The 24,573-nt window shown below is 44.0% G+C and overlaps 1 protein-coding gene across 3 annotated transcripts in view; it reads left to right on the top strand.

The window, feature by feature from the left end:
- Positions 1-24,573, top strand: part of LAMB4 (laminin subunit beta 4) — a 112,018-nt gene that overhangs the window by 4,300 nt on the left and 83,145 nt on the right. For all 3 annotated transcript variants that reach the window (XM_040472946.1, XM_040472947.1, XM_040472949.1), the window contains 9 exons: positions 7,741-7,807; positions 12,947-13,104; positions 16,516-16,651; positions 18,875-18,948; positions 20,051-20,239; positions 21,652-21,715; positions 21,840-22,054; positions 23,082-23,202; positions 24,279-24,467. In XM_040472946.1, coding sequence (XP_040328880.1) covers positions 7,774-7,807; positions 12,947-13,104; positions 16,516-16,651; positions 18,875-18,948; positions 20,051-20,239; positions 21,652-21,715; positions 21,840-22,054; positions 23,082-23,202; positions 24,279-24,467 — 1,180 coding nt within the window. In that variant the 5' untranslated portion in view covers positions 7,741-7,773. The remainder of the gene's footprint in view (positions 1-7,740; positions 7,808-12,946; positions 13,105-16,515; positions 16,652-18,874; positions 18,949-20,050; positions 20,240-21,651; positions 21,716-21,839; positions 22,055-23,081; positions 23,203-24,278; positions 24,468-24,573) is intronic.

Genomic DNA, 24,573 nt, shown 5'->3' with positions numbered 1-24,573 from the left:
GTCAGGACAGATGAGGTGAAGGTGGTGGAAGATCCAGCAATAAAAATCAAGCTACAATATGCTACACATGCATTTAAAGTCAAGGTCAGACAGGGATGTATTTTAACACCAGTGCAAGCTGCAATGAATTCAATTCAACAAATGCTTTTGATATTTTTCTATGTACTTCTGGGGACAAGAAGATCAAAGTTTGTCTTCAAGTGTTTACAATCTACTAGGAAGGTTTAGACAAGGTCATAAAATTTGTTTAAGAAAACAGAATACTTGGGGTGCCCAGGTAGCTCAGTCAGTTAAGAGTCTGACTCTTAATCTCAGGGTTGTGAGTTCAAGTCCCACATTGGAGTCTGCACTGGGCATGAAGCCTACAAAATAAAGAAAAGAAAAGAAAAGAAAAGAAAGAAAAAGAAAGAAAACAGTATGTTTTTCTATGGTTACGCATTTACCCAAGAGAAATGAAAATACATACATCCATACAAAAACTTGTAGATAAGCTTTCATGGCAACGATATTCATAATAGCCAAAAAGTAGGAAAAAATGTCCATGAATTGATGAGCAGATAAACAAAATGGCATCTCCATATACTGGAATATTATTCAGGAATAAAAAAGGAATTGCAGTACTGATCCCAGCTACAATAAAGGATATACCTTGAAAATATTGTGCTAGATTTTTAAAATACATACGGGAAAAAAAGTCTGCATAGTATTCTATTGTAGTAATGTATCATAAATTATTTAACTAGTGTTCTTTTGGGGTTACATAGGTTTATCCAATTTTTTAATGTTAGAAATATTGCAACAATAAAAATTCATGTACACTTAAAAAAAAAGAAAGAAAATATTATTCTAAATGAGAGAAGCCAGTCACAAAAGACCGCATATTGCATGATTTCATTTACATAAAGTATCTAGAATGGGCAAATCCACCGAAAGAAAGTAGATTAATAGTTCCCTGGGGCTTCGGGGAGAGGTGGACAGGGGTGGGGATATCTACCAAAGAGTGTGGGTTTCTTCCTGGGATAGGGAAGATGTCCTAAAGTTAGCTAGTGGTGATGGTTACACAACTCTGTGAAAAACTAGAAGCCGCTGGAAGGGTGAATTTTATGATATGTGAGTCATCTTAGTAAAGGTGTCCCCCCAAAATAGAGAGTAAATATACTTTATGCCTTACAAGAGATCACAACAGCCGTGGAGGTTAGAATCCACCCCCACCCCCTGACCTACACACACACTCAGACAGATGAGGACTTTCATAGGAGAGACCTCCTATAGGAAAGAAAGAAAACTTTTTTTTGTTTGTTTGTTTCCTGTCTGGAAGCTCATTAACAATATAAGAAGCTTCTATTCTAATGGAAAAATCTTTCCAGAAAAAGGCCTTCACTGACCAAGCTCTAAGAAGAGCATTCAGGGGCGCCTGGGTGGCTCAGTCGGTTGAGCGTCCAACTTCGGCTCAGGTCATGATCTCGAGGTCCCTGAGTTCGAGCCCCGCGTCAGGCTCTGTGCTGACAGCTCAGAGCCTGGAGCCTGTTTCCGATTCTGTGTCTCCCTCTCTCTGAGCCTCCCCCGTTCATGCTCTGTCTCTCTCTGTCCCAAAAATAAATAAATGTTTAAAAAAAAAAAGATAAGAGCATGTAGAGACAGGCCCGGTCTAGCTGGCACACAGCTCAGTGAAGGGTGCCCCCACCCACCTGCTCTGTGCCCCCAGTATCACAGCCTGGGCCTGCAGTGCCTTAAGTAGTGGGCCACCCAGACCACACAGACAGCTAAGAATGCACGTGCCACAGGGTAGGTTCTTGTGAAGTGTGACAGCCGTCCCCAGGAACAGCACCATCTCTGTCCTTCAGAATGTCGCCCCGGAGTTCCTGAGGTTGGTGGTTCTCAAACTGGGACATACACCAGACTCCTCTGGAGGGCTCCTTAGAGCAGAGTGCTGGGCCCCATCCCTAGACTTTCTGCATCCATGGGTCCTGTGCAGGATCCTGATCATTTGCATTTCTGAGTATTTCCCAGGTGACACCGATGCTGCTGAGCCAGCAGGGTGACCAACATTTGAATGTGCCCAGAACTAAAGGGCATTCCAAGGACCTCAGAAGTTTCAGTGCTAAAACCGGAAATGTCCCAGGCAAACTGGGACGAACTGGTCACCTTAAGTCCACAGACCACACTTTGAGAACTACCATTTAAGGAGACGGGATCGGATGTATATTTGAAAATGTGACCGGGAGGAATTGAGGATGACCCTCACGTTTCTGGCTAAGCAAGTTGGGCCATGGTAACGCCAGGGACTCCCAAACTTTGCTGCACGTTGGAATCACCTAGAATCTTTAAAAAAAAAAAAAAAAAAAATTGTTGCTGGGACCCCACCCCCAGATATTCTGATTTGATTGGTGGAAATGTTTTAAAGCTGGAGTTTTAAAGCTCGTCAGGTGATTCTAATGGGCAGCAAAGTTTGGGAACCATTGAGCATGCCCTTCCTTTAGGACAGAATCCAGCAGGAGGGCAGGTATGTGGGCAAGTTAGTGAGTTTTAGGTGTTCACCAGCCATCAGTGGCTCTCAACCCTGGCTACATATTAGAATCCTCTGGGGGTTGGGCACCTGGATGGCTCAGGCAGTTAAGCCTGACTCTTGGTTTCAGGTCGTGACCTCACAGGTCATGAGTTCAAGCCCCGTGTCAGGCTCCATGCTAACAGTGCAGAGCCTGCTTGGGATTCTCTCTCTCCCTGTCTCTGACCAACCCCCCTCCCCCGATCAAAATAAATAAATAAATAAAAGTTAAAAATCCCCTGGGCAGCATCATAAACACTGGCACCTGAGTGCCACCCCAGCCATTCTAATTCCAGCCATTCTGATTGAATTGGTCTGAATTGGACCTGAACGTTGGCAGTTTAAAAATCTCCCCAGGTTGGGGCGCCTGGGTGGCGCAGTCGGTTAAGCGTCTGACTTCAGCCAGGTCATGATCTCGCGGTCCGGGAGTTCGAGCCCCGCGTCGGGCTCTGGGCTGATGGCTCGGAGCCTGGAGCCTGTTTCCGATTCTGTGTCTCCCTCTCTCTCTGCCCCTCCCCTGTTCATGCTCTGTCTCTCTCTGTCCCAAAAAAATAAAATAAAACGTTAAAAAAAATAAAAAAAAAATCTCCCCAGGTATATGCAATGAAATATTTGGCCTTAAAAAGAAAGGGGGGCGCCTGGGTGGCTCAGTCGGTGGGGCATCCGACTTCGGCTCAGATCATGATCTCGCAGTTCGTGGGTTTGAGCCCCACATCGGGCTCTGCGCTGACCGCTCGGAGCCCGGAGCCTGCTTCCGATTCTGTGTCTCCCTCTCTCTCTGCCCCTCCCCTCTCACATTCTGTCTCTCTCTCTCTCTCTCTCAAAAATAAACATTAAAAAAAATTTTTTTAAAGGTAATACTGGCATGCTGCAGCACAATGAACTTGAAAACATTATACTAAGTGAAGCAAGCCAGTCACAAAATGACAAGTACTGTATAATCTACTTATATGAGGTGCCTGGGGTAGTCCAGTTCAGAGAGAGGCAGAACGTAGATGGGTGGTTGCCGGGGGCTGGGGGGACCGGAGATTGACAAAGAGTTTAACGGATAGAGAGTTTCAGTTTTGCAAGATGAAGAGAATTCTGGAGCCTGGTTGGGCAACAGTGAGAATGTATTTCCTATGTACTTTACAACGATTAACACGGTGAATTTTGTTTTACATGGATTATATCATAAAATAAGCAAATATTTAAAAAAAATTTTTAATATTTGTTTATTTTTGATACAGAGACAGAGCATGAACAGAGAGGGGCAGAGAGAGAGGGAGACACAGAATCGGAAACAGGCTCCAGGCTCTGAGCTGTCAGCACAGAGCCCGACGCGGGGCTCGAACTCATGGACCGTGAGATCATGACCTGAGCGAAGTCGGACGCTCAACCGACCAAGCCACCCAGGCGCCCCTAAAAAATTTTTTAAATATTTATTTTTGAGACAATGAGAGAGACAGAGTGCAAGCAGCGGAGGGGCAGACAGAGGGAGACACAGAATCCAAAACGGGTTCCAGGCTCTGAGCTGTCAGCACAGAGCCCGCCGCGGAGCTCGAACTCATGAACCGTGAGATCATGACCTGAGCTGAAGTCGGATGCCTAACTGAGCCACTCAGGCGCCCCTATAAGCAAATATTTTTAAAGAGGAGTCCTGAAAAAAAAAAAATCTTCCCAGGTGCTTCTAAGGTGCCACCAGGGCTGTGACGGTGCTCAGCCCACAGGGGAATTATCAAGAAGCTCAATGATTGTGTCATTCATGCCTTCACTGAGAAACTGGTGATACTCCTTGAGCTAGTATTAGTAAGAGTATCTATTATTACTAAGAGAAGTATCTATTCTAGTCTAGTTTGGGTTCCTCTTCTAGTGCTCTCCTCTTTTTTTTTTTTTTTATATTTAGACAGAGAGAGAGAGAGAGAGGGAGGGAGGGTGAGCGTGTGAGTGGGGGACAGGGAGAGAGGGGGAGAGAGAGGATACCAAGCAGGCTCCATGTTGTCAGCACAGATCCCGACGCAGGGCTCGATCTCATGAACCCCTAGATCATGAGCCGAGATCATGAGCCAGGTTCAAGAGTTGGATGCTTAACCGACTGAGCCACCCAGGCGTACCCCCTCCCCCCCACTTCCTTTTTTTCAGGGCAAGTGACTCTTGAACTCGGCTGATGCATGCTGGGAAACTCCCTGTCTTGTATCATGATCTTTGCTGTAGCTTGAAGATAATTCTAGAACTGAGAAAATTCCCAGAAGTCTATTTTCATCACAGAAATGTGATGAACTGTGATACTAAGAAAGTTTGTCCCCCCAAATGCCCTGAAAAAGGCACTCCTTTCATGCAGTCTTTTGTTCTGTGATCAGCATGGTAGTTCTGCCTCTTTCTCTCTACACCTGGGTCCTTATAATTGTGCAGTCTACATCCCTGCCACCTTCCCCAAAGGAAGGAGATTTTTGCCCATGGTCTGTAGTTGGAAACAGTCTTTCAGTTTGGAATATGCCCTGGGAATGGTCCCTGCTGGAGAGAAACAGGGATGCCCATGACCTTGCCAGTGTAACTTCTTCGATTGCCTTCAACCCAGAGGCCACATCATCGCAAGCCCTGAATTGTAGGTCATTCACATACATCAGAATCTCACTGAATTCGGTCTCTTGGGTTATAGAAAATATTTTCAAACTTTGCTTATATTGCCCATTCTTATTAAAAGAATAACTAAGCTGTTAGTCTTTCTGGGCAACATCAGGCTGGGACAGGTGGTTCATGTCGTCCAAAGTGTAGCCGAGTGAATGACCAAAGCCACATGCTCTGACTGTGGAAAAGGCGACAAGAAAGCGCCCCCTAGAAAAAGTGCTCAGGTGACCCGTACAGAATGGACTTTCTGAAGGTTCCATTCTGGATTCTCCTGTGGGTCTTAACAAGGTTCTGTATACAGTCATCAGCCCAAAACTGCAGACTTTTATAAGAGAGAGAAAGAGAGCTCATTTTCAGTTCGAGATGCTGCAGGGGGCCCACTGCTTCTCAGTGAGTCATTTTGTTGTGATGTTGGGCGTCCCATTATAGCCCAGGCTGCGTGCGCTAAGAACTTGGATCGCAGAACGAAATTCACCTAAGATCAGGCATTAAAAAAAAAAAAAGACTTCATGAGGAGGATGGTGTTTGAGTTTAGGAGAGTGGCATTCAAGGCAGAGGAAACAGTAGGAGAAGAGGGTTCAGAGAGAGGTGATGTGCCAGTAGAGGGCCAGGCACGTCAGATTATAGGGACTTGGAACGTGGAGGAGGGAGGAAAACACAGGATTCGCTAGGAAAAGCCTCGAAGGATTGAATGGCAAAAATAATTCTCACCTGTAAATACATGGAAAAGCATTTTTGTACTCACTACTATCCAAATAAAAGCATTAAAATAATAATGAGGAGGACTGATGAATGGATAAGATGTGGGGGGTGTATGTGTATGTGTGTATGTACACATACATACACACACACAACAGACATTACTTGGCCATCAAAAAGAATGGAATCTTGTCATTTGCAACAACGGGGATGGAACTAGAGTGTATTATGCTAAGCAATATAAGTCAGTGAGAGTAAGACAAGTACGATTTCACTCATGTGGAATTTAAGAAACAAAACAGACGAACATAGGGGAAGGGAAGGAAAAATAAGATTAAAAACAAGGAGGCAAATCATAAGAGACTCTTAAATACCAACTGAGGTTGCTGGAGGGGAGGTGGGTGCAGGGATGGGCTAAGTGGGTGATGGGCATTAAGGAGGGCACTTGTCAGGATGAACACTGGGTGTTTATATGTAAGTGATGAACCACTGGGTTCTATTCGTGAAATCAATACTACACTATATGATAACTCACATGAATTTAAATAAATAATAATGATGATGAGATATAATTTTTTGTTCTTTAAATTGACAAAGCTTTAAAAATTCCTAATACTCAGTGTTGGAAAGGGCTCAAGTCAGCAGCTGTTCTCATAGGCTGCTGGTAAGTGTGTACATTGGGATGAAATTTGCACATGGCAGTAACATCAACAGCTTTACACACACACACACACACACACACACGGTATGCATATATGCATATATATGTACTCTTTATATGCACACATATGTTTGTATACACTCAGACACCCAAACACACACATGCTCTTTGAGCCATTATTTCCACCCCATTTAATTTACCCTGGGGAATAATTAAGGATGTGAAGAAAGAGTTAGCAAAATTATGTACTAGAGGAATATATTAAAAACAAAGTACACATCAACCAATAGGGTATTTATTAAATAAATTCTAGTCCCTGCATTCAGATGCAGATAATTTAAGATACTGGTGCAAAAGAGTATTTTACCTGCTTTCCACCCAACCCCTAAGGGGCATATATACTCCTGTCGATATTAGGGTTCCCCACACAATGACTTGGGGGGCCCTCTATCTAGAAGGAATCTCCAAAGGGGGACACAAATTTGGTCTGTGGAAGCCCCCAGGTGATCCTGATGTCCCTCACTAGGTTGAATATTACTGATGTAAAATTGTATTTGTTGGTACAGAGAGATGTCTGGGATGCATTGATTAAAACAAGCATACAGTAGGATATCATTTCTGAGAAATACTTTTATGCAGGGGGAACAGTATGGAAGAATGTATACCATAATACTAACCACTTTTCCCTCAGTGGTAGTCCTACAAATAATAATTCCTTCACTTTGCCTGTCTGATTTTTCTATTTCTTCAATAATGACTACAGACTAATTGCATAATGAAACATTTTTTCTAAATAATAAGAGGACAAAAATCGATTAAAATAAAAATTTGCAGAAGGCACCTAGGTGGCTCAGTTGGTTAAGCATCTGGCACTTGATCTCAGCTCAGGTCTTGATCTCGTGCGTTCGGGCCCCACATTGGGCTCCATGCTGGGGGTGGAACCTACTTAAAAATAAATAAATGAATACATGAAGTTAAAATATGCACAGGAAATTATATTTGTTTCACATTATTTCATGCAAACTATTGCATTCTCTGATTTCAAAAAATGGCAAATATTGGTAAAAATTTTATATACACTCTTATTTGGAAGGAATTGGGCACTGTAGATACTTTGTGTCTTCTTACTCAAGAATCATCAGACAAATTTTCAAATCCTTGAAAATCGATGGCAATTATTGATTCTATCAGTGGCTGACTTTCACCTCCTTTTTTTTTTTTAACCTAGAAAAATTGAATTTAATCATTTCCTGACAGAAGGATGCAATTTCCACTGACCTTTCTTTTACACCTGGGTGAGTATTAGTCGTCAAAATCCATTTTCTGCTTGTATTGAATTGCTCTAAAATATTCAGTAAAAATATTTTAAAACCTATCCACCTCTTTTTTTCTGTACTACTATATATTTTCATGGTTTTTGTGCTGTATCATTGTGTCAAGCAACTAGACATGTCAACTCCCACATGTTTTTAAAAAAAAATTTTTTTTTCAACGTTTATTTATTTTTGGGACAGAGAGAGACAGAGCATGAACGGGGGAGGGGCAGAGAGAGAGGGAGACACAGAATCGGAAACAGGCTCCAGGCTCTGAGCCATCAGCCCAGAGCCCGACGCGGGGCTCGAACTCACGGACCGCGAGATCGTGACCTGGCTGAAGTCGGACGCTTAACCAACTGCGCCACCCAGGCGCCCCACTCCCACATGTTTACTATCCACACATAGCTGTTTCGATCCTTTTTCGTGGAATATAGTATTATCAGCAGATAATTAAGTAAATTTACTAAAGAAAGTAGACATGGTTTCAGATTCTTAATTTAAAAACATAATGCATTTTAATTTCTTTTTAAATTTTTTTAATGTTTATTTTTAAGAGGGAGAGAGACACTGAGAGTGTGAGTTGGGGAGGGGCAGAGGGAGAGGGAGACACAGAATCCAAAGCAGGATCCAGGCTCTGAGCTGTCAGCACAGAGCCTGACACGGGGCTCGAACCCATAAACCACGAGATCATGAGCTGAGTCGAAGTTGATGCTCAACCGACTGAGCCACCCAGGTGCCCCAATGCATTTTAATTTTTAAGCATAAATCTGTTTTGAATGTAGCACTTGTCCCAGTAACAAGACACAATTGCTTGTGAAGAATTTACAGGCAAAATTCCCTCTGACTAAGCAGTGGCTCTTTGCTAAACCTCCATGCGTCTGCTGTCTTTAATAAGCTGAGAATAATTTACATTAGTCATGGAGAGGATGTTTCCAACAATTACTCTCTTTGATCCTGACTTTTCAATAACCGCCCTGCTTCTGGTTCCTAAGTACTAACTAAATTGCTTAGAATCTTCTCTTCAAAGATTCATGCTGAGTTTCTTCATGGCAGCAAACTTTAAGAATCTCATTTTCTAATTTTGCAATTCCCAAGCCCTGAGGCAATCTCCCCGTTAGATTTGCTGGTGATGGACGAAAGAAGAATACCTCGAAATAGAAAATGCTCATTTGTTCTCTGCTGAAAATTCTCTGCCACCGAGAGGTGAGCCGCAAGCCAGTGGGAGCAGAGACACTGCGTCCCCCAGGACAATGAAGCTTAGATCTGGCCTCAGATGGCCAGAGAAGAGTTGTTGCAATCTATATCTGCCTCGGATGCTCTCTTTGGAACTAAACTAGTGTTCAAAATCAGAAGCAGCTACTGAGAATCGCTGAATCTCCATTAGGATAACTTCCTCACGTTTTGCCAAAATTCTAAACCATTGCACAGTGGCTCAGAGATTCCCTCCTCATTCAGGAGACCCTTCTCTCAGGATGAAACAGCTTCAAAACTAAATTCACCTGGGCAGAACAAAGTCCTCACTGCAGTAGATCCTGAGTTTCTAAATGTAAACTTACTCTGATCTAGCCCAAATCTCTAGGGTCGCCTATGGTCAAACTACCACATCATGGTTACCATAATATATGACCATATATGGTTAATCCCGTTTCATCGGTTGAACATTTTCTGGTTTGTAGTTCAACCATAGACAATTATATGAAAACTGGAGCCTATTGAAACACGTTGCTTGCATTCTGACTAAGGAAGTTTAGGGAAAAGAATCCTAAAATGTGCATTGGCCCCAGGTTTTGGGAACTGGACACGAAGTACAAACCTTATCTAACATGCATTCTTTGTAAGTTTTCTTGCCCTTAATAAATGTGTGTTTGTGCATGTGTGTATATATGTGTGTTTACAGCCTCTAGAACTCTGAAGTGATCTCTAAAGTCTATGAAAACATCTCCTGTGTTTAAAAACATGAGAACGATATGCCAAGTTAGAGATTATATAATAATGGTTATTTCTACAAAATGATCCCTCACTTTACAGAACATTTGCTGTACCTTTTCTTTAAATGACCAGGTCTCCTAAGTTGGTGTTTACTAAGATCATATCTTCAAGTTGTATGTCGTCTTTGAAGAATGCATTGATTCTCTAAAGACACAAGCATCTTTATTTTCTGAACCAATTCCAACTTGTTGCTGATGTGATAATCTGGCAGTTGAAAACTTCAACCCAGGAAGGGTACTGCTAAGGCTATCTGTGTTCAGGCATGAAGCTTTAACTGCTTAGGTTTCCAGCCACTTTGGGCCAAGTATTTGAGCCCGGAAATTCATATTTGCATTTAGAAAATTACGTGAATAATAGTTCAATTTCCCTAAGTCCTGGGATACTTTTATTTCTGAAAAGTACACATCTGATCAAAACAAGTTAGGCCAAGTCGGGTTATAAAAACATGTTAGATCTCTAAGGCAGCAATTCCAATAAAAGAATTCAGGATGGAACTTGTCTAGAAGAATAAATCCCTGGAAGGGAAGTCTTAGCTAATCCACACATAGCATTAGCAGAGATTTTTATACCTGACTTGTTTTAAAAAGCCTCCGCCTACAGGAGCCCAAACTTCTGATTAGTTATTTATCTTACAGGTCAAGTCTAGGAAATAAAAGGAGATCTGGGCTTGGATTGTTGGGTGAATAAAAGGAAAAATCCATGTTAAGCAACTAGGACCATTTATTATACAATGAAATGAAAGTGTAGATGGAGCTCACTTTCATCACATATCTGTCTTCAAGGAGAAAGCAGAGCTGTCCCTTTGTTCTGGAATGATGGTAATTTTGCAATGAGAGTGAAGACCGAAAATTCCTTGTCCAAACAGGTATTTGGCAACCTGCGTAGAAGGAGACATTACGTATCATATTCTTAGCTGTAGAACTAGATCTGTTAATGCCTGATGATAATCACAAAATGACCAGATGAATAGAATAGTTCATGTGGGGACTGTGCAGATAAGAGAAAAAACATTACTTTTCAGTGGCTTATGGTTTTGGAGGGCACGCTGAAGGAAAGAGATCCATTAAATGTGAAAGAAGACCACAAAAAATTCTTAGAGTTTTACAATTGAGAAAGCTGGAGAAAAACAAGCTTCTTCCACAGTTGGGAGTAATTTTCCATCTTCTGCCCATCCCCCTCACTCCTGTCTGCTGGAATCCGCTGTGCTTGACATAAGTCTTCATGTCTCAAGGGTAAAGTATATAAGAACAGGTAGAGCGGGCTGTGTGTGTGTGTGTGTGTGTGAGAGAGAGAGATGTTGGTGGGGGATTTACTTGGTTCACCATCTAGAGGCCGATGGGGTAATTTTGAAGGGACAGAGGAATATTTGGGTTGTTCACTTTTTATTTTGAGATTACCGCAGGTTCTCATGTAGTTGTAGGAAATAATACAGAGAGATTCCCATATACCTTTCACCCAGTTTCCCTGGATGGTAACATCTTGCATGACAGTAGTGTAGTATCCCAATCAGGAAACTGACATTGTTATAGTCCTTGACCTTCTTCGGATTACACCAGTTTTACATGCGTGTGTGTGTGTGTGTGTGTGTGTGTGTGTGTGTATGTGTGTATTTAATTCTATACAATTTTATTCATGTGGTCATCATCAAAATTAAGATCCTGAACAGCTCCATTACCCTCCAGAAGCCCTACTACTACCCTTTTATATCCGCACCTTCATCCCTACCTCCTAATCCCTAACAGCCACAAATCTCTTCTCCATTTCTAAAATTTTGTCATTCAAGAAACGGGGTCATGTAGTGTATAACCATTTAAGATTGATTTTTTCTGGGCTCCTGGGTGGCTCAGTTGGCTAAGCATCTGACTTAAGCTCAAGTCATGATCTTGTGGTCCATGAATTCAAGCCCCGCATCGGGCTCTGTGCTTTCAGATTCTGTGTCTCCCTCTCTCTCTGTCCCTCCTCTGCTTGCACTCTGTCTCTCTGTGTCTTTGTCTCTCTCCCTCTCTCTCTCTCTCTCAAAAATAAATAAAACATTTAAAAAATTTTAAAGATTGGGTTTTTTCCATTCAGTGTAATTCACAAGGTTTTAATTTTGATGAGGTCCAATTTACCAATTTTTCCCTTTTATGGATCATGTTCTTGTTGTCAATCCTGAAATTCTTCACCCCGTCCAAAGTCTCAAAGACTTTCTCCTATGTGTTATAAGAGTTTTATAGCTTTACAGTTTCATATTTTACATTGAAGTCCATGACCCATTTTGTGTTAATATTTGTATAAGGTGTGAGGTTTTGGTTATAGTTCATTTTTTTTGTCTATGGATTTCCAGTTACTTGAAAGGCTAACCTTTCTCCATGGACCTGCCTTTGCACCTCAGAATGAGTTGGGCATATTTGTGTGGGTCTGGGACTCCCGAGGGGGCACGATCTGTTCCGTGGTGAATCTGAACCCAACAATCCAGGTTTTAAAGGAGGTCAATTGAATCTATGTGTTTTAAGAGAAAGTTATTTCCCAAGGATTTCTTAAATTCTCCAGTTGAGTTTGTACTGGTTAGAACAATAGGTAGAAGAGGCCACATTGAGATTTTCTTTCCTCAGGTCTGTGCATTAGTCTTTGTTATTTGCCCTAAGATGACACATAGAGAATTTCTAGTATATGGGGCTATCTTGGATCAGGCTTCCTAGATGCAGAGCCTGATGCGTGGATTTGTGTTATTGAGGGAGGGCTCTGAGCAGTAAGAAAGTAAGGAAAGTGGAGACAGGATGTGGTCCCAGCTAGAGTCTGGCTTCAATCTCCCCCCCATCCAAAATGTTCTGAGCATAAATTGCACCACACAGTTGATCCCAGGCTGAGGCAATGGTGCCACAGCCTTTTGAACTGTGTCCCCATCAGTCACTGGCTATGGACTGGCCCAGGTGGGGACATGAACACAGAAGGTATCACCTCCCAGGCTGAGAGATTTCCATTAGGCCAAGGGCACCAACAGCATCCACAACTGGATGGTCTTAATGATCAAGAAAACTGGCTTTAAAAATAAATGGGCTATTAACTTCCCAACTTAACCAGTTGCTTCTTTAAGCCTTCTGCTACCCTTAGACTGCCTTCTAAGTAGCTGTGTCTATTATGTTCAAGGGTTGCTCAGTTTCACGAAAGCCCAAGATAAATGCCACAGGAGCGCCTGTCATCCTACCACCGGTGATCTCCTGGTGGGTCGCAGTGCACAGCTCACGGCTTCTTCTACCTGTGGGCTGGATGGAGCCCAGAAATACTGCATCCTCAGCTACCTTGAGGTGGGTTGGTCCTTTGTTTATTTGTTGGGACATTATTGAGTCGATGACATAAATTTTTCCAAGCATGGCGGGGGCCAGCCACGCAACATAAAAGGAGGACACATCACTCTTTCCTGAATATCAGAGGCACAGATGATTCAATTCCTAGTCCAAGAAACCTTGATTAATCAGAAAATAGGGAAGATCTGCCACATCTATTTCTTGTTACCTTTAGAATTGGACGGAAGAGCCTCTTTGGTTCCGTCTTCGAAGGGAAGTAGTCTAAGATGTACTATTCTACTTAGCCACAGGAGGAACTCGCAGGGAGCGAATTCAATTGACCCAGCAGTGAAGAGGGACGATCCCTCAGGGTCTCAAGGCCATTATACTGAATGTGGGTTCTCACTGTCCTGCGTTAGGTGGGGGGCGGGGGTGGTGTGAACTTTGAATTGATTGCATGCCAGCCTCACAAAGCCACTTGGAAATTGTCTTGTCTAAAAGCCGTAAGATCCCAGTGTCAACAGATTTGGGGGCCTTTTTTCTTTCCCTTAAAGACCAGTTTTAGAAAAGGATCAGCTGCTTTATAGTTTTTTTCTTCTCCATGCTCAGGGACCCAAACAAGCATCCAAGGTCATCTGAGTATCATACCTGCTGAAAAGCCCAAGGCAATCACGTCAACCCCTTAAATGAGAGGATGTGCAGGCGGGAAGTTGGACGGAAGCCCGATGTTAGAGGCCCAGGCTTTTCCACGTATTGTTCATTTAAAGCAACTCCTCGAGGTCTCTGGGAAATGCTTTGGATTCTAATTGGTTTCTAGTAAAAGAGGATGATTATAAATAAGTGAAGACAATACCTGAGGGCTTAGCACTGTTCTAAGTTTGGGAAGTACTTGTGTAAGAAAGCAACTTCTCTGTGTGTGCGAGGAAATGACACTGTAGACGTTTTGTTCAACTCTAGGCCAGGTGGGATGTGGCACCCTACAAGTGACTTTCCAATTCCGGGTCCTCTGGACAAAGAAACGGTTCTCAACTCTAATATTAGATACTTTCCAACACTGGCATTACCCTTCTAGTTCTTAAACCACTGACATTTGTGTACTATTGTCCCAGCCAACTTATGACCTACTCTGGCAATGATTAGGAGTTAATATTCCTGTCTTCACCACCCAAAATAGAAGTAAGTCAAACTTCAAGGTTTCTTTTGTCTCAAGAATCCCAGAAATCTTAAACTCATAGACCTGGGGGAAAAAAATCTCAAGATATCTTCAGGCTGACAAAGTGTTACAGGTAGGGCTGTAAAGCTCGGTCTACTTAAACATTTGCGTGTCATGAAGGAGGACTTGTTTCCCCATGATCATCTAAAAAATTGCTACCAAGCAACACATTCTCCTCAGAAGCTTCAAATCAACATTGACCCGTAGTGTTACCCAAGTTGGGACTTCCACATCTCGTCATCACAACCAAACATCCCTAATCAGGCTCGCCCAAGACTATGCTTCTAAGATATTGACAGTAAAGCGTTTCCCCCAGTAATTTCCATAGTAATACTGGACATCTTTTGAATGCTTGACACCTTTTGGTGGAATCGTAAAGCTTCTGCTGCTCTTTTAGGGGCAAGTCTGGGGCAAGCCTCCCCATATGCAGAACAGATCTCACTTCCATTGCTCCTTAATTTTGAAAGGGCATTTTTTTTTTGGGGGGGGTATAAGACTTATGGTGGCCAGTGATTCTAAAAAGATTATATGGATCTCTTGAAAGGCTGGTCTACTTTGACAGACTCTAGCTGAAATAGTCCTCAAAATCACCATGCATTCATTTGGCAAATTTTATCCAGCCTCTGCAATGTGTGAGACACTGTTCTAGGTCAGGAGGATATGGCCTTATACAAAACAAAGTCGCATGGGGCACCTGGGTGGCTCCATTGGTTGGATGGCCGACTTCAGCTCCAGTCATGATCTCATAGCTCGTGCGTTTGAGCCCCACATCGGGCTCTGTAATGACAGCTCAGAGCCTGGAGCCTGCTTCAGATTCTGTGTCTCCCTCTCTCTCTGCCCCTGCCCTGCCCATGCTCGGTCTCTGTCTCTCAAAAATAAATAAACGTTAAGAAAAAAATTTAAAAAAACAACAAAGTCCCACCCTCATTGGACTTAAATTCTAATGATGCAGACAGACAATAAGCCAACAACTATATAATATAGTCTCAAGTGGTGATAACAGCTTACAAGATATTATAAAGCAGGGTAAGGCATAGAGAGTGGTAGAGGCCATAAGGAGGTGGTGATATTTTAAGTAGAAGTCTCTCTGAGAGGATGGCCTTTAAACAGAGACCCAGAAGAAGGGAAGGAGCAAGAGATAGGAATATTTGAGGGTTGGAGAAGAGGGGAGCAGAGAATAGCTCGTGTCAAGATGGCAAGGCAATAGAGTTCCCGGTGAACTCAGGGAAGAGCAAGGAGTGAGTGTAGCTAGAATTGAGTGAATCAAGGGAAGACTCATGGAAGGAAAGGCAAAGAGATGGTCCTGGTCAGGTTGTATAGCCCTTGTAAGCAATGATCCAGACGTCAAATCGGTTTGCTGAACACCTACCGGCGCATCTGTTATAGTCAACTTCCAGTATGGAGGATTATAATAAACAGTCCCCACTTCCTGGAAGTTTTGCAAAAATGCTCCTCCGGGGTCCCGCAAGTAGTAGTAGCCAGGAACAACTGTGCAAGCCATTGGAAGTCCTTTGGGAGTCTTTGGGGATTTCCTTGGGGGCTTTAAGTAAGTACGGCCACAAATGGGTGCATTAAATTAGGCAAACTCAAAGGCCACTCTTGGCTGTTGCAACCTTGGAAAGTCCATTCCAAGTAAAGTAATTCCAATTCACTAATAAGACCTTCCGGTCTGGAAGGCAAGAGGGCAGGCCTCTCTGTTACGAGTATAATGAGAATCTTTTACAACATCCACATGGTGGTGATGGAGAGGTTTTGGTCATGGAACTTTTTCTACCAAAAACTATGTCTGAGAGAGAAAAAAAAGGATGGTTGCAGATAACCTGGTGGCCGAGTGTTGCATTAGTTTCTTGCCAAATATTTGTTTTTGACTACAGAAAGTAATCCCTACTCGAAGAACATATCCTGATTACTTCTCTACGGTTTAACATAACCTCCAGGTCACCTGCCTCTTGTGCAAGACAAAAATTAGTTCTGCATAAGTTTGCATTTTTGCCCCCAATGTACAAATTCATAAAATTTCTAGGTCCTAATTTTTATTTTGTCTGTTATTGTATTTAAGCACCTATTGATGGAAAAATTGATGTCCTGTTATTTCCTCTGCTTTTTATTTTTAGCCAGATTGAAAGACAAATATAGTAAGTACAGCTTGTTTTCAAATTGATCTCAACAATAAGTAATTATGGGTCTTTATTTTTTACTGAAATGATGGTCTTTTCCAGGGGGAACAAAAATGTTTCATCTGTGACTCCAGATTTCCCTATGACCCATATACGCAATCCCAGAGCCACACCATTGAGAATGTCATTACAAGTTTTGAACCAGGGAGAGACAAGAAATGGTGGCAAGCTGAAAACGGTATGACTGAGTTCCTTTCCAGATTATCCATTTCTTTATGTTTTTAATCCAATATCTTTCTGTACGATCTCAACAATTTCACAGCAAGGAGTTATACTGGAATGGAAAAGTATCCCCTAGCACTGTTAAAGCCTGTATAAGAACAAACTTTATTTTCATTTCAGGAGAGATTATTTTCCTTCAGAGAAATCCAAGTGTATTTTAAGCACATAACTCTGAAAGCTTCGCGCATTAGCCCTAATATGAAACACACTCCTGTAAATGGAATTAACACTGCCAGGGGAAATCTGAGACCTGTACTTTGTCCCTCGGCAACACATTCAGGAGACAGGAAAAGAGCATTTCATTTCTTGCTGCAAGCCAAATATTTTAATATAAAAATTGAATTGAAAGGATAGTTGGCTACTGGCTGACGTTCTTTTCTGCCTGGATTTATGCCCTTCTCTGCTCATGAACAATTGTGATTTTGAAACTCGCATCGGCCCTGACCGTTCATATTTCCTAGGTGCCCTGATCAGGTCCCAACTGGGGATGCCTCACGTCCAAACTCAGGCGTGGGCCTTATGTGCTTGAATGAATGTAGGCTGACTCACCCATGACAGCTCCCCTTCAGCACCAATCTGGAACCCTCACCCCACAAGATGATTCCCTTTGTTGCATCTCTATATGTTGTACCTGGGCTACAATCCCTCTATTCTCTTCAGATGCCTAAACCTATTTCCCTCAGGGGGTCCTAGACCATTAGGGGAGTGTGGGAATAGTCAGAATATATAGGATCGTAACACATAAGGCAAGCAGAATATGAGGCTATTTTCCTATGCCTTCCATTGGACAAGCATGATTGGTGTGTCTACTAAAATGCCAATTCATGTTGGATCCTAATCCTGAATCTCTAGTTGGGCCCTCCTTAGTGCATGTATGCGATGCCTTTGCAGGAGCCACCTGCCTTCGCTCAGGCCATTTTTGCTTAGCAGCAGTTTTAACCCACATGTCCAGCATTTGCTGCACATAGCCTCACGGGAGCGCCCCTCCACCAAAGCGGATCGCATAAAACAAGGGTTCTCAGCCAAGAACTTTTGAGAGGGGAAAGGCGATATCCTTTCCAGAAAGGGTGAGGGACTCTTGACCCGGAGCCAGGAATGGGGCTGCCCTCTCAGCGGCGAACCCTCCCAAGTGATGCACCCACAAATAAAACTGCCTCCGGTTCATGCAGCTCAGTTACTGACTGCTCTCAGAGCTGCTGTCCAGTACGGGAGGGAGCCCAACGCCACATGCGCTACCGGGCACTTAAAACACGGCTAGCCCACACTGAGATGTGACATCGGTATAAAACCATTCCAGGTTTCTAAGTCTTACTTTGGGAAAAAAAATAGGCATTGGTAGTAGCAAAATAAAACATTAGTAATTTTTTAAAATATTGAGTACATGTTGAAATGAGACGGTTTTTGGTATATGGGGTTAAAAATATTAAAAGTCGTTTCACCTGCTTGATTTTATGTCTTTTAAATGTGGCTGCTAGGAAATTTGAAATGACACAGGTGGCTCGTATTCTGTTCCTATGGGACAGTGCCGCTCTAGAGCGATCGGGGCTTCCTCGTGTCCAGCTTGGGGCCAGTCTTCCACATCCAGGCTGGAGGCGAATGGCAGCTAACCCTCTCAGGATAGAACTTTCTTCTCCTCAGCCCCAGAGGAGCTGCAGATTCTCACTCCCAGGGGAATATTCCAGGCTGTGCCTTACGCTAAGTGACAATAGAACTAGTCCAAGTGGTCATCAAGCAGATGCTGGAAGAAAAGGATGCTTCGATGTTTACCATGCACCGGTTTCCCAGCGCACCTTTACGCACGTGCGCAGTCAGGTTGTGAGTTCAAGGAAATGAGCTCCCTCCCCGCCAAGTGGTGGCACTTGCTGCTTAGGACCTATGGGAAATGGGCGAACTTCCTTGGTGGTAGGTAACACTGCCACACAGTGGCCGTGTGCACCGCCACCATAACGTGCATGTGGGCACAGTCCGAGTAAAACCTGTACTGCTCTCAAATAGACCTTCTCCTGGGTGTGCAGTGTTCTGGAAAGCCACTGTAAAAGATGAGGAAAGAGTGTTGATCCCCAGCCATGTAATTTCACACGTTTTTATTTTTTACAGACAAGCCACAGTGAAGGATTAAATAGGGGTAAATAGGGGTCTCTCAAAATCACTGATTCCTTCTTTCTGGATTTTTCTTCAGGTCTTGATCATGTCAGCATCAGATTGGACCTAGAGGTGTTATTTCAGTTCAGCCACCTTATTCTGACTTTTAAGGTACAGATGTGTGGGCTTGTCACCCCTTTTATCCACCTACCAAGTGCTGGGCTTACCCGGATTTCACTTCCTTGCTTCTGGGTAGAGCACAAAATCTCTACTTGAACTTTGTGCAGAATTTGACTCTTTGTTCCTGAGTGGAAAACAAAACAAGTAAAAACTCTACTGCTCATTAATTAATAACTTATATGGTTAACAGAAGGAAGGAAGGAAGGAAGGAAGGAAGGAAGGAAGGAAGGAAGGAAGGAAATCGTACAAGATAGAGCAAAGAGGAAAAGTCCAAACCCTAGGGTGAGAGAGACCACAAGAGCTAGAAAAATGATTTTCAGGAGAAAAAAAAAAAAAAGCAGAAACTGGACATTATTTTGGGAAACATGGAAAGATTGTGATCAAAAGAGGCAGAAAAATGAAAGGGTCTTCACTAAGGATAGTTAGATGCCAGAGAAATCCTGTCCTGTAGTCATTCTCAAATATTTCATCAAAATTCTAATTTTGTGGTCAGCCCGGAAGCTGAGTTACAGTAAAAAAAATAAATAAAATTAAAAATTAAAAAAAAACCCCACAAGTCTTTGGCCTCAAAGAGCTCACAGTCTAGTCAAGGATACAAACATATATAGAAATTTAAAATCATAATATAAAATTGTCAGTGCGGGAACCGACATACAATCACAATGCTGATGGTTTCCTTGATGAGGCTAACGCTGCTGTAAGAAATCAGAATAAGCTTCACGGTAGATTCTGGAGGATGTGTAAGAGTTTGCCAGAGAAAAGGGTTCTTCTAGTCAAAGAAAACCACATACAAATTGCTGTAACATATCAGTTACGCTGACTTTTTAAAAAATTGATATGCTCTCCTTTGATGAATAATTCACACAGCCCATACACAGTTTTCAAATGGAACCAGATTCGAGGCAAAGTATGCGCTCGTGACTGCTCGCCCCCTGATTGGAAAGAGATTCCTGTGTGTTCATTGCATAACGGATTTCAAGAGATACAAATAAAGTTTGAAAAACTGAGATTTGGGAATACAAATATTCAGTCTGCAGTAGATAATGAAATCTGCCTTTGCGAAGCATTACAAGTTTCCCTCCCGTTTTCCTAGACTTTTCGGCCTGCTGCTATGTTAGTTGAACGTTCCACAGACTATGGACACACCTGGAAAGTGCTCAGATATTTTGCAAAAGACTGTGCTGCTTCCTTTCCCAATATCACTTCTGGCCAGGCCCAGGGAGTGGGAGACCTTGTCTGTGACTCCAAATATTCGGATATTGAACCCTCATCTGGTGGAGAGGTAGCATTTCCTTTCTTGGATTTCTCGGATAGAGGTTACACCATTTTTTTTTTTTTCTAATGCGGTTCATTTAAATGAAAACAATTTAGGTAGTGTTTACTGAAATATAACTTGAGTTCTGTTGCTTTTGTTTTAGAGAAAGAGAGCGTGAGCAGGAGAAAGGTGTTGGGGGGGGGAGAGAGAGAGAGTGGGGAGAGAGAGAATTTCAAGCAGGGTCCACACTCAGCACAGAGTCCGACATGGGGCTCAATCCCACGACCCTGGGATCATGACCTGAGCCGAAGTCCAGAGTCAGACGCTCAACTGACTGAGCCACCCATGGGCCTCTAGCTGTTGGTTTTTAAAACATTTTTTTTTTCAACGTTTATTTATTTTTGGGACAGAGAGAGACAGAGCATGAACGGGGGAGGGGCAGAGAGAGAGGGAGACACAGAATCGGAAACAGGCTCCAGGCTCTGAGCCATCAGCCCAGAGCCTGACGCGGGGCTCGAACTCACGGACTGCGAGATCGTGACCTGGCTGAAGTCGGACGCTCAACCGACTGCGCCACCCAGGCGCCCCTCTAGCTGTTGGTTTTTAAAGCATGAACATGTTTAAATTGAAATGAGTCCTGAATTAATTTCAAACTCAGATAAATAGTAAGCATCTTGCAAGCAATACTCCTGCATGAGAGATTACATCACCTGCTGAGGGTGAGTGGGGACTAAGACCCAGGCTGGGCACTAGGACACAGGGCACCCAGAGCAAGGAGCATCTGTTTCTAGCCCTTGCTACATAGCTGTGTTATCTCATGCTCTGTAAACCACCACCCAGGCGGGATCTGCCAGGACCTTCCTCTGAGCAAAGCGGGTGACAGGCAGAAAGGCAGGGTAGGAGCGGGGTTGGGAGGTATGACTCTTATCAGGCAGAGTGAAAGGGTTGGTGGCAGAAGGTGTCTCTGGAATCCCCGGCCAGATCCAGTTGATGACCTACTGAATTGTGACCCCGTCCCTCCCTCCCAGCCCCAGTGCTATCACCTACATGGACCATGGGAGCATAAAGAACCAGAATGACTAAGACGTTTGATTCATTTCCATGTTGGCCCTTTTATTCACAAGAGAACCCAAATAATAATCTGTATCCTATGCCAGCTGGGAGGCAATGGCTCAGCCTTTTCGTGAGGTCAGGATCTCTTCTTTAAGAGTATACTCTTTAAGAGTTACTCTTTAAGAGTAACAGGGCACCCAGGTGGCTCTGTTGGTCGAGCATCCAACTTTTGATTTCAGCTCAGGTCTTGATCACAGGGTCATGAGTTCGGGCCCTCTGTTGGGCTCCATGCTGGGTGTGAAGCCTACTTAAAAAAAAAAAAAAAAGTATATTTCACAATGCTGTTTTGGGTGAGATGTATACATTTACCTGCATTTGTTTTGCAGGTCGTTTTAAAGGTTTTGGATCCCAGGTTTGAAATAGAAAACCCCTACAGCCCCTACATCCAGGGTATGAGATACTCTCTATTCTGGCACAAGTTCTTTTTCTAAAATTCTATGTTGGGGGCATCCCTTTTCACTGCATGTCCATAGCCCATGAAGTGTGCTTTCCTTTGCTGTTATCATTTCTCCAGACCTTGTGACATTAACAAACCTGAGGATCAACTTCACCAAACTCCACACCCTCGGGGACACCTTGCTTGCAAGGAGGGAAGACCGTTCTCTGGATAACTACTACTATGCTCTGTCCAACATGGTGGTTGGGGGCAGCTGTTTTTGCCACGGCCACGCTAGCGAATGCAGCCCTGTGCAGAAAGTGCGGGGAGACGTTTTCAGCCCTCCCGGAATGGTAAGTCACTGATCGATCCCAGAGGGCAGCTGGCTCTCTTCCCTTTCCTTTGCGGCACTGGTGCCGAACGTGGATCAGAGCCTCTCCATGGGGATCCACAGTCGAAGTGACAGCTCTGTGTTGGGGCAGGGATCATTCAACCCACAGTTCCTGCGGGTTCTGCCCCAGATGACTCCATGAGCAGCATTTCTCATCTGTGAGCTCAGGGTAGCCCGTCGTGCTCCCTTCTTGTTTTGCTTTTTAGGGAATGGAGCTTTAGTGGTGAGGACCCTGTTTCGCGTGCATTCTCCCACAAAAAGTTCTCGAAGGTCTCTCGTGCGAGAGAGGGTGTACTCCACACCGGGGTGTCCAAGGGATGCCTGCCACTGTAGAAATGGTCACTCCAAGTAGCACTCTTGTGCCGGGAATGGCTGTTCCTGGTCTTGATCTCTTCCATCCCTGGGACGAGTCTTAAAAGGTGCGGTGGAAGAAATGCCTGTTTGCGCAGAGTCCTGAGGGTGTGTCTACTACATAATTTTAAACTATGAGCCACAAGCAGACAAGGCTGGATGCCGAAACTCTGCACCTTCCCTGTCAGCCAGCTCCTATTTCCCTGGAAGTACAAGTTTCTTTGAACTTGGGTATACGGTGCATTTTGTGGACAAACCAAGAGAATCCTATGCTTTGCTCCAGGTTCTTTCTGTTTTCTAATTCCCTCTTTCCCTTAACCACCCTTCCTCCCTGCTTTCTCTCTCTCTCTCCCTCCCTCCCTCCCTCCCTCCCTCCCTCCCTGTCTTTCCCTCTCTCTGCCCCCTGATCCTGTCTCTCATTGTGTGTTGCCCTGAAACTAGAATTCAGAAATGCCAAAGAAAATGTAGATGGTTCCCGAACATCTTAAACTTTTTCCAAACGTGGAAGTTGGTTAAGGAGATAATAGAAGGTAGACAAGGAAAGCTAAGACCCGAAGAGGCACCTGGCGTGGTACTGCCTTTTCCACCTCGAGAACCCCAGCGTCCTCAGAGCAAAGCCGTCTTTTCACACCACGCAGGTTCACGGCCAGTGTGTCTGTCAGCACCATACAGATGGCCCGAACTGCGAGAGGTGCAAGGGCTTCTTCCAGGACGTTCCATGGAGGCCAGCAGCAGGCCTCCAGGACAGCGCATGCAGAGGTACGTGGGGAAAGTTCTCAGCCTGTGTCCTTAAGCTCGAACAACATCGAGTTCATTTCAGTGGAGCTGTGGGCATCAGAGGCCACAAACTCGTGGCTCCCAGCTCCAATCGTGGGATATCCTAATGTGTCCCATTACCTCCCATAGATAGAAGACCAACTTCTCAGACCCTCACACCACAAAAGGCACGTTAATTCACAAAATGAAACCATCTGCGTGTTGTGTGGTCCCTTCCCTGAGGAGGGGCAGAGCCATGTAACGGCAACATCAGTGGGGACTAGATTTGGTACAGAGATCCCTACCCTTTTCCTGAAGAATCACCCATTCCGTGAACGCAGCCTTAAACACATGTCAGAGGATAGGAGAGGTGAGGACTGGGACAAACTTCGACAGGCTATTGTAGCTTTTATAAAATATTTAGGCTAATAAGGTAGATGGTTCTTTGGCAATGCGTTTGCTGCCTCTGAATTTTGAGGGAAGTCCATACAAACTTGTTACTCAGCTTCTTTTCCCAGACTGGGGGAAAATAGGATTGGGGCAGTGAGAGGTGAGTGGAAGAGGTCTCTAAAAAACGTCCCATCCAGGGGAGTCCCAGTGTGCGAGACCCAGCAAAACAGAGCCTAAGATTTTGCTGTTTACAGGGAAAACCCAACAAGGCACACAGCACAGACTTCACCACTAAGACAAACAATAAAGTTCTCCAAGCAATAAAGCTGCACTCTAGGGCTCCCAAATCACCCAAATGATTTACTTTTGTTTACCTGGTAGTAAAAAATTAGATAGATAGATAGATAGATAGATAGATATGAGCAGAATCAGAGTACTATCAGTGTGTGTGTGTGTGTGTATGTGTGTATTCTGTGTGTGTGTGTATATATATATACACACACACATATATATATACAGAATCAGAGTACTAGAAAGATCCTTCGAAAGCACCTGCTTTAATCCTCAAGTACTTGGTATATTTCTAACAAGTCGGCGGAGCACTGGGGCTGCAGTGATTTGTGCCCAAACAGCTGCCTGGTGGTCCCCCGGACCTTGGCCAGTCTCTCCTAACCCCTCTCCTTCCTCAGCTTGTCGCTGCAACGGCCACTCGGACCGCTGTCACTTCGACATGACCGCGTACCTGGCGAGCGGCGGCCGCAGCGGGGGCGTGTGCGAGGACTGCCAGCACCACACGGAGGGACAGCACTGTGACCGCTGCAGACCCCTCTTCTACAGGGACCCGCTCAGGGCCATGTCCGATCCTTACGCGTGCATCCGTGAGTCCCCGCCCTCTGGCCTGTCTCTTCCACACGTGTGAGCGAAGGCCGATGGAGAGGTCTCGCTTGGGCTGCAGGCACCCCCCGCCCCCACTCGGTTTAGCAG

This window comes from Herpailurus yagouaroundi, unplaced genomic scaffold (genome assembly GCF_014898765.1).
Source record: "Herpailurus yagouaroundi ecotype Mexico unplaced genomic scaffold, PumYag 100, whole genome shotgun sequence".
Lineage (NCBI taxonomy): Eukaryota > Metazoa > Chordata > Mammalia > Carnivora > Felidae > Herpailurus > Herpailurus yagouaroundi.
The sequence above is the reverse complement of the archived record's forward strand: the minus strand, read 5'-3'. Positions and strand labels throughout refer to the sequence as shown.